Below are 9,591 nucleotides of genomic sequence, written 5' to 3'. Positions count from 1 at the left end.
GAACCTAATATAGCACCGTTGAAACCATTCATTATCCCTTCTGGCTTCTGTATAATTTAGGATTTGGGCTGAAGACAATACCTGGAAAATGTCATTCTCGTTTTTTATAAATCAACTTGGACTTCAGTTCAATGTCTGCTTTAGTAAAAAGAGGTATTCTATGTCAAGATCAGTTAGCCATTTATAGCTTCACCCTTTCAGAAGAATGTTAGGCTGCATCTAATTTTTATTTAAAACCAAGAACCAAGCAGTAGGGACAGCAATGTAACACACAGAACATAAGAATTCGGTGTATGCTTTTACAGCTACCAAGTGGTGTTAACAATTAAAAATTTACAAAGATAAAATTTTTTTTTTTGCACTAACTGGTTTCATTACAGCACGGAATTTAACTCATCTTTGGGCTTCAATCTTTACACAGTAAATGTGCAAGTGCCATACAGAGGTCCTTCTCCAACTTAGGCCACAATACAATAGCTTTCAAAATAATTCTAGAATGGTCGAAGTTACAGCTTTCATAGCTACTGAAAAAGTAAAAGACATTTTCTGTCCAATTTTTTTTTTTGCTTGATGATGATTGTCTAATTATATAATACATCAATCTGGAGATAATACAGCTTTTCCTACATTTTAACACCAGTCCTGGCACAACCATTGCCAGCAGTGAATTTGTACCAGTACACGCCAACTCAAGAACACCTATTACGAAACATTTGAATGTCGTTTTTTTAAGCGATGTCACAGTTTGTTTCCTCAGAAATTTAAAAGCATAACATTTGAAAGTATATCTTCAATTGAACCCTTAGAGTTAAGGAACATATTTTTACATATTAAATCCAACTTGCTTTAATTACCATTCTCTAAGGGATCCCAAAAGCTAGACAGTGTGCCCTGTACCTGACCTGTGGGAACTCTAAAGTAGAGAATTCTGTTCCAATGCATTCCAGCCAGAAGTATCCTCAAAGGTCCAGGCTTCAAATGTTCAAACACTGCTTTACTGAGCAGAGCTGTGCGTGGAGGTTGGTTTTGTTTTTAAAGGACCAAGCAACATCACACTATAGAGACAACCATTTTTTGTAGAAGAGTTTGCAGTGCATATACATTGTTCCACCTATGTTAAAGACTAAATGGATTTTAACATGGATATGATAGTAAAGGCCATTAGAAGATGCTGGCCGTTTTACTAACATTCCCCAAATGGGCAAAACAGGCAATGTGTGCCATTGGTTCTGTCATACTGGCCTTTGGCTGTAATCATAAAAAGTGCCCCCAAAATGGAAAAGGCAGGAAGAATAGAAAAAGGTTGGAGCTATATGAAGCAAATTTGAAAGGAGTTACCTTTACTTTTTCCTTAAGTAAATGGAGAACAGGAGAGCAGTAAGAGGCACCTGGATGTGGGCCTCCCCACTGCTGTCCCGCAGTAGATTGGGTCGCCCATGCAGTCTCATCTGAGGGCGAGAGACTGCACTCCATGTGAGAAGAGCCAGTTCTCTAGTGGAAGAGTCCAAGGCAAAACAAAACAAACCACAAATTAAATACATGACACTGAAATCACTGGTAAGAAAACAGGACACAAAGATACTTAAAAATATAAATAAATACATTTAGCCATTTTTATTCAAGAAACCCAGAGAACTGCTTACAAAGCAATTTCTTTAAAACCACTTTCTAAACTCTTCCATAAATACTCGCTATTCTGATTGTCACTTAACGCAGCACCTGTGTTTGCTGGTGGTGGTGGTGATGGAATTTCACTTAATCTCTTCATAAACTATATCCTATTTCAGTAAAGGACATTTCCTTAGGAAAACCCAGGCAGCTTACAAAATATGTTAAATACTCAAAATAACCTGCAAAGTATTTTATTTAAGAAAAACAAGGAATGTAGTGTTAAATTATGACACGGGGGAAATATGCAAAACAGTCACATGGAAAGAAAGTGTTTTAATCTTTAAATATCCACATTTGTTTAATTTGTGAGCTGTTCAATACTGTTTTAAATATCCTGAATTATAACTATACCAACAAAATTCACCCCCAGTGTTTCCACAGAAGTCATTAAAATAAGACCAGATTACACTTTTTTTTCTTTTCTTCAACCAAAGTAGTCCTTATCTCAGTCCTTTTTGTGCAAAAATATACAAGAGCAATTCAAATGGGAACGCTGAAATGACATGCTAACATTTCAGACCACATTGAAAACACCCAGGATAATTCTTGAAATGACTGTATTCTAAAATATTACTAACAATCACTTTTAGGTTAGTTCTATACATCTATTCACACTGACTCAATTTTCCTAGACTTCTGAAAATAAACAGGCTCTTTTGGTGTCCACACAATAGGCAAGATAGGTTTACAATAGTGTCTAAATGGAACTAGCATCAACAATCTCAACTCCACCACATTCAAAACAAAGTCAAAGTTCATTTGGCTACCTTGAAATCACTCCCATAAACCTACTACGGTTCACTGGATCTAAACATTTCTCAGAAATGTCATTTTAAAATTTCACCTAAGTGATGATTTGGGGATCCTTTACAAATGGTAATGCCTAAGATAAACTTTATCAAAATGAATAATTGCAATAAAGTGCTTGTTATATTTCAAAATGATGCTTTTAGACTGTGGTATGTTGTTTTAAGTGTGTGCTACTCCTACATAAAGGATCCCCAGGCATGAGAGTCTCACCTGTCTCAGAAAGCAGCAGCACTATCTTTTGGTAGGCTGACAAGAGGCACATTACCCATGCGGACGAGGCTATACTAGTGCTATGGCAAAGGGGGAGGAAATTAGAAAAGTGGGAGGCATGTGAAGGGTGGTTCCTACTATATTCATAGTTATATACAAATATATTAAATATGCTATAAAAATAGTCGACTCTTTTCCTTTGCAATTACTTCAGAAGCTCCTTTTAGAAGAATGCTCACCCAACCCAAACAAACTTAAAAGGTTCTTTCTCAATCACTACTAAAATGGCAAGTGCCGTTGTGCTATTTCTTTTCCAATCGGTTTACTCCTGGCTAGACTCACTCAGCAATAGTAATATCCAGTGTTTACACCTTCCAACATTGACTCCCAGGGGCTATGAACAGGGTCACAGATATTGGAAAGGTTACAGACTTGAATGAGTTTAACACAAATGTTCATTAACAAACTTTCAATCACCAAAGAAACACAGAAAAAGAAAAAATAATACTAGAGTAAAATGCTATTTGCATTCTACTTTTAAAAAAAGTTTACCTTAATGTAGTGGAAACATTTTAAAACAGTTGAGTAATATCCAGTTAAAAATAACTTTCACCTGTCTGTAGGACCCCTACCTAAGGCTTCTTGAACAATCGTTCATCTCCCTCCAACGCACAATGCCCCTTACAGAGCTGCACTGCCTCACTGCCCCGTAGCTAACTGCAAGCAGACCGCTTTAAGGCCATGACCAGCAACCACAGCACTTCTGAAGAATCCAAATGACCATTTCACTATTCTGCACTCAGTACTAGAACCATTCAAAGTCACTGGCATCCTTTTATTACTAGTACATTCCTAAACCAGATCTAAGTGACAAAGCAGAGCACAGGACTCAAATTACCCCCTCAAGACAGGGTGTGGAGAATGAACTGTAGTATTTACTGAATGCTACCCCCATCTGCTGTATCTGCTTTTCTGCCCATAGTTTTCACTCAAAAAATAGAGTACTTTTGAGTGTCCAGGCTCAGGTTTCACACACTCCTGGCAGTAATAATTAGTCCTGGTAGCCTTCACATGTAGTAAACAATACTGACTGGTGCAGTGCCACAGCAGTCCAAAGCAAGATAACTGCAGAACAGCTAGCATTTTGCCTGATCTTCAACAGTTTCTACCTAAAAAGTGCCACCCAGAATAAAATGTTGTTTTTTTTAACAAAAAAATGACTGACTATGAGAGTAAAGCAGAAGAAAGATGACTTTTAAGTAGTTAAAAGGTGTTCCTATTTGGTGTTTTTTTCATGACAGATTTAGGATTTAATTTACAACTTTGGCTACAGAAATGAATGGAGAACAGGCAAACTGCTGAATCTTCATCAGAATGCTCAAGTCTCCATTCATGGAGCAGGGACAGCTTTGCAGCCCAAGTTCAAGAGAAGCAGGAGGAAAACAGTTAAAGGAGCTAAGAGGCAGATGCTGCTTACTAGCTCTTCCAACACAACAATGCCTACTGACAGCAGAGGAAAAGCAGCTAGCTGCTCCTTTAAATTTAGCAATCAATTCTAAGCAGGAAAAAGTGAGCTGTGAGGAACAACAGGAATTATAAATGCAAAATTTTGCCTAACTTGTCTTAGGCTTTGCTTTTGTTAATCTTAAGTACACAGTACTCATGGTCTACCATCTATCTTTCTTTTAAGTATGGTACTTGGAGGACAAACCTTAATATAATTTTCATATCTTTTATTAGCTAAATCTGTATCACTAGATATCACCAATGAATGAATGAGGCACAACTCAGATATGTATGGAATGGCATAATAAAGTCAACACAGGCAATTTGAAAGGGGAGAAAATTAATACTGTTGCCATATTTTACAACATCAATTTTCGTCTATGTGTGTGTGTGCTCAAGTACACACACATTCTGACAGCTATCCTTGACATTCATGAGAAAGTCAGAAATCTCTTCTGATCATTTAGCCAGAAGAGGAAGGAGCTCCTTGATATGTTAATTACGGATTGGTATCTAGTGACACTTCTTTTATAGAAGGGTAGGTACCAACTTTCTTTGGTTGTTTTCTTTTTCAACATTTCTATTTTAAGTGTGGCCAGGTATAGTTTTCTATAGAAAGATAATATATCCCTTAATGATGATAGCAAAGCTGAGGGCAGAAAAGTCTTAAGAACTGACTTAGAGTTCCTCTGACTCCTTTATCTAGCAATTCTGCATTAGGTCATTTTCATTGCTCAAAACCTTTTCTGTTAACAACCTCAATTCTGTTATACATTTTCTTTTCAGGTCAATTTTGACTTATTACAGTTTGCTGTTTTCCCTTTCCACAGTAATAATTTTTATATTTTAATAAGATATTTTCCTTTGCTCTATAATTGTAAATTTAATTATTAGTACCATAGAATATATAAAATGCTTCTCTATGAATATAATTTGTTGTAATTTATTATCTTTGGAATATGATATTGCCAAATGAAATCTTAGTTCATGTTTAGAAAGCATGTGTTACAATATTCTATTGTTGTAGTAAAGGCAAAGCAAATTCCTACCCTTTTTCTTTGTAGGAATCACACTGAGCAAATATTTACTGGTAATTCTTCAGTGACTATCTAGCTTTAAAGGAAGGTGCTTAGAAAAACAATTTGCAATCATATTAATGATTCTGATAGTGTTAGGATGTCACCTTTTATTTCTAAATAATTTGTACCTCCAGCCCAAGAGACTCAAAGCAGTCTTCAAGGGAACTTAGGGGAATAATGGCACTGATACCCACATGCTATTAGAAATGGACTAAGGTTTCAAAACTGCTACTGAAACCAGACAATGAGTTCAAGATGGTGAGTTATCACCTGAATCAAAATCAAGGCACTATGGGTTTTTTTCCCCCTCAAATAACCCTGAATCATTTCTGACTAAAAGAAGCATTGAAATTGTGAAGGATAATAAAAAGATTCCAACAAATCCTAAAAGTTAAAATTCCCACCAGTGAGAATGTTAAAAAGTGCCTAAAACGTTTTGTGTGCAAATTTCACTCCTGTAACTGAAACATTCATGAATTACTTTCAGGCTTGTTGAAAACCATTTACACAACTATTTCCAACTATGAACTATATCAAAACATGTGATCAAAACTCCCAACCTTCTAAAATAAAGCAGTGCAAATCCTATTTTCAAACATTATTGAAAAATAGTGAAATGAAGGATACTTCTGAGTAACTTGAAAATCCTGTTATTTCAATCATTTAACCTGAAAAAACAAAATCCATTCCCAGCAGCACATCATACCTCACTGAACAAACTGTGACATCACAGCCAAGTATGAACGAAAGACTTGTGCCCCGGAAAGTGAGAACACTATTGTGTTGTAAACAAAAGGGAAAACAAAGGATGTTTTAGTTTGCACATGGCATCAGAATCTATGGAAATGTACTCATACCTTTAAGGAGGAGATAATGCTTTCATGCAGCATACAAAATGTTTTGCTTTCTTTCCTTTTATCCAGACATATACATAATATTTTTACAGCATCTGTACATAGAGAGTTTGAAACCATACAACATTCTGAAATTGCAATTCCATCATTATCTGAAAGGGAGAGGGGTTGAGGAAGAGGGCCTACTGGGTCTACTGGACTGTCTTCATGGCATCATTGTAAGCAAACCCCTGACGTGGCAGTGGTGTGTCCTCTGTAACACTTGAAACAGGCACAGAACCACTGAAAGTTACTAACATTGTTAGTGCCTTTCTGATTCACTGGAGGTTATATTTCATAGCTGAGCTTCTTAACATTTGGCAATATACTCTTTTTCCATCAAAAAATATCTGGGAAATTAAAACACTGTCAGAATTGGCTATGGCCATATGATCATTTCTTGCTGGCTGGTATTTAATGTACATCTGTAGCACTAGGCAGCATTTTCCCTGCTAACTAATTCAAGGAATTAGAATACTCAATACTGCATCTCACGAAACTGCTAGAACTTTTCCTCCTAATCCTCAGATCATCTGAGCAACTCTTTATGGGAAAACCCCTTCCTCCCTTGAGGTCAGAGAGGAGACATGTGCTACTGCGGCTGAACCTTGGAAGGATCGGTCAGAGTGTCAGTCCTGTGCCGACTCAGTTGCTGCTGCTGCTGCTGAGACTGGTGTTGCTGGTGATGTGATTGAGGGAAAGTGCTCTGTTGTAGTGGAAATGCAGCAGAGAGGATAAGCTGAGTTGAAGGGTTCCCATGGAGCAACCTAGAAGTCTAAAAACAAACGGATTATGCAACATTGCTTTACCCCCATTATGCTGTGTACATTAAGATTTGCTTAAGTTTTCCACTTTCCATTGGGACAAAATCCTTAAATTCCACATAATGGGCATTTTTGCTCTCATTTAAAAATAACATTTTGGAAAATGCTTATGAGGCTTTCCTTCATTTTGAAAATATTACAAAATTTCATTTTTTAAAGGACTCTGAGCTGGAGATTTTAGGATACAAAATGTGATCTATATCTTGAGACAAATCATGCATATTCTTTGTCTTTATATGTCCTAAAGAACACAATTTTAAACAGATGGTAAATTTTAAGCATAGCTAAGAACATATAAAACACAAAAACTAAGGTTAAATAGATAGCGCCTTTGCACAGGTTCATCCGGTTGGTAAGAGCAGCAGTCCAGTGGCTGAGCATGGGCCCTGAGGAATACTGTCTGTGTTCAAACTCTGGCTGCCCCGTTCACTTGATGTGTGACCTGGTCTAGTTATTTACTTCTCTGAGCCTTAGTTTCTTCACTTACAAAATAAAGATAATCATAGTGCCTCCCATATTGAATTTCTATGAAGATTAAATATTAACATTATTTAAAAGTATTATAAAAATGAGGACTGATAGATACTTGAGTTAGAGACTTGAGTGCTATATGTAGCAGTGTAGTGTAATAAAAAAACAAAACAAAACGGCAGAGGATCTGAAGTCAGAAGCCCTGGATTTGAGTTTCGCTCTGCCACCGATAGCTGTGTGACCTTGGGGAAGTCTCAACTCTAGGAATCTGTTTCTTTCACCTAATTTCTAGTTCTGGAGATACAAAGGAAACTAGAGAAAAGAAAGTGAATTTTAAAAATGAAAGTCCTTCCTTACTACTGGCAATACAACTTGATGCAGGGCTCCTCATTTTAAAATGGAAACTGACGGGTGATGTTTGCAAATACCTACACACGTGAATAGATCCTGAACCTTAAGAACCATTAAGCTTTGTCAAGGATCTGGACAATTTGCTTTCTGTCTTTCTCATTAGGAAAAGCTTTTTTTTTTTTTTTTTTTCCACAAGAGAGAAACATCCATTTGTTGTTCTGCTTATTTATGCCTTCATTGGTTGATTCTTTTTTCTTGTATGTGCCCTGACCGGGGATTGAACCCGAAATCTTGGGCTATCAGGATGATGCTCTAACCAACTGAGCTACCCGGCCAGGGCACGTTAGGAACAGCTTTTGAAAGATAAAGAACCCAGGATATTCATGAGCCTTACAGGGGTTACAACAGAGGTACATTTTGGAACTAGGTATTATATGTGAGAAAAGCCAAACTGTATATTTACTCTCTACATATGAGTATATTTCTGAAGGGTATTGCCTAACTTATTTTTTTAGGGATCCCATGTCTTTGGAATGCTTTTTCATTCTTTTAAGGGCCCTCATTCTGATAAGACTTAGAAGAATCAGATCTTAAGGCAAGTCCACTCCTTTGTTAAGCTTTTACTTAATTCTCACTGGATATATGTCCCCACAGTAATAGTTTATAACTTGCTATAAATTCTGATTATTAATTCATTTATAACAGTAAGTAAGCCAGTCATTAATGGCTGCAGTACAGTCTAAGGGACTATGGATGACTTGACAGAGAGATTTAGGTAACTAACCTGTTTTAGTTTTCCACATCATGAGGTTAGGAATTACATTTGGACCAGAACTCCAAGCGTGATAAACACTGTATCTGTGCCTGAGCATACAGTATAATACTAAATCTTCTAATTATACCATATGTGGTATAACTCTAAAATTGATCATTTGTGACTGGCCTACATGGATTGGTCTCTAGCACAAATCGAGACTAGCTTACATTCAAAATGGCTCCCCCTCAGCCAGAAGAGGAAAGGCTGGATTTCCAGATGTCAAAATCTGCTACTGTGTACCCCCAAGAGTACTAGAAATCTGTCCTGATTTCCTTGATGAGGATGCTGACTTAAATGGCTTTCTTCTGTATCCTTTAGAGAAGTAGATCCTGTGTGTCTGCATTTGGGTCAATGTATTTATCATTTGTGATTATAAACAGCTAGTTAATATGCCTTATACTATGTTCAGTAATTTATATCCATCTTTCACCCATGAGATAGGAACTATTAGCACCTCCATATAACAGATGAGGAAACCGAAATTCAGCAAGTTAAGTAACCTGCCAAAGGTCACACAGTAGGCGGTACAGCAGTGACTTAATCCCAGGGCAGTCTGACTTTAGAGTCCAAGTTCTTAACTATGACATATACTGCTTCCACAGTATTTCTACTCTAATATTAATGTATAACCAAAAAATCATTATGAAACTTAACTTTAAAAATAATTTAAGATAATGTCTATACTAATTTTTTTTAAATCCTGCTCTGTAGGATTTTGATATCCCTGCTCTGTAGAGTACAGAGTTTGATGGGCTGCTAGAGAAAAAAAGAGACAAAAGAAAGGTGCCTTTGCTTGAATTCCAGAAACTCTAGCTGGGGAGGGCGTTATGTAAAGTTCTTGATATGGGCAGGATGTAGCCCCTTATTCTATCCAGCAGTTTAGATAACTGGTATGTCCATGGCAGGGCTAAAAGTCTTCAACAGACTAAATAGGGAAGAACTTATAGCTAACCAGGACA

The 9,591-nt window shown here is 36.8% G+C and overlaps 1 protein-coding gene across 5 annotated transcripts in view; it reads right to left on the bottom strand.

Annotated features, from left to right (window-relative positions):
* Window positions 1-551: 551 nt before the first annotated feature.
* The window catches only part of CLOCK (clock circadian regulator), a 121,296-nt gene continuing 112,256 nt past the window's right edge, over window positions 552-9,591 (bottom strand). For all 5 annotated transcript variants that reach the window (XM_016207335.2, XM_016207361.2, XM_016207353.2 and 2 more), the window contains one exon: window positions 552-6,944. In XM_016207335.2, the coding sequence (XP_016062821.2) occupies window positions 6,762-6,944 (183 nt within the window). In that variant the 3' untranslated portion in view covers window positions 552-6,761. The remainder of the gene's footprint in view (window positions 6,945-9,591) is intronic.

Source organism: Miniopterus natalensis, chromosome 1, assembly GCF_054644295.1.
Source record: "Miniopterus natalensis isolate mMinNat1 chromosome 1, mMinNat1.hap1, whole genome shotgun sequence".
Taxonomy (NCBI): domain Eukaryota; kingdom Metazoa; phylum Chordata; class Mammalia; order Chiroptera; family Miniopteridae; genus Miniopterus; species Miniopterus natalensis.
This window is presented reverse-complemented; position numbering and strand designations above follow the sequence as displayed.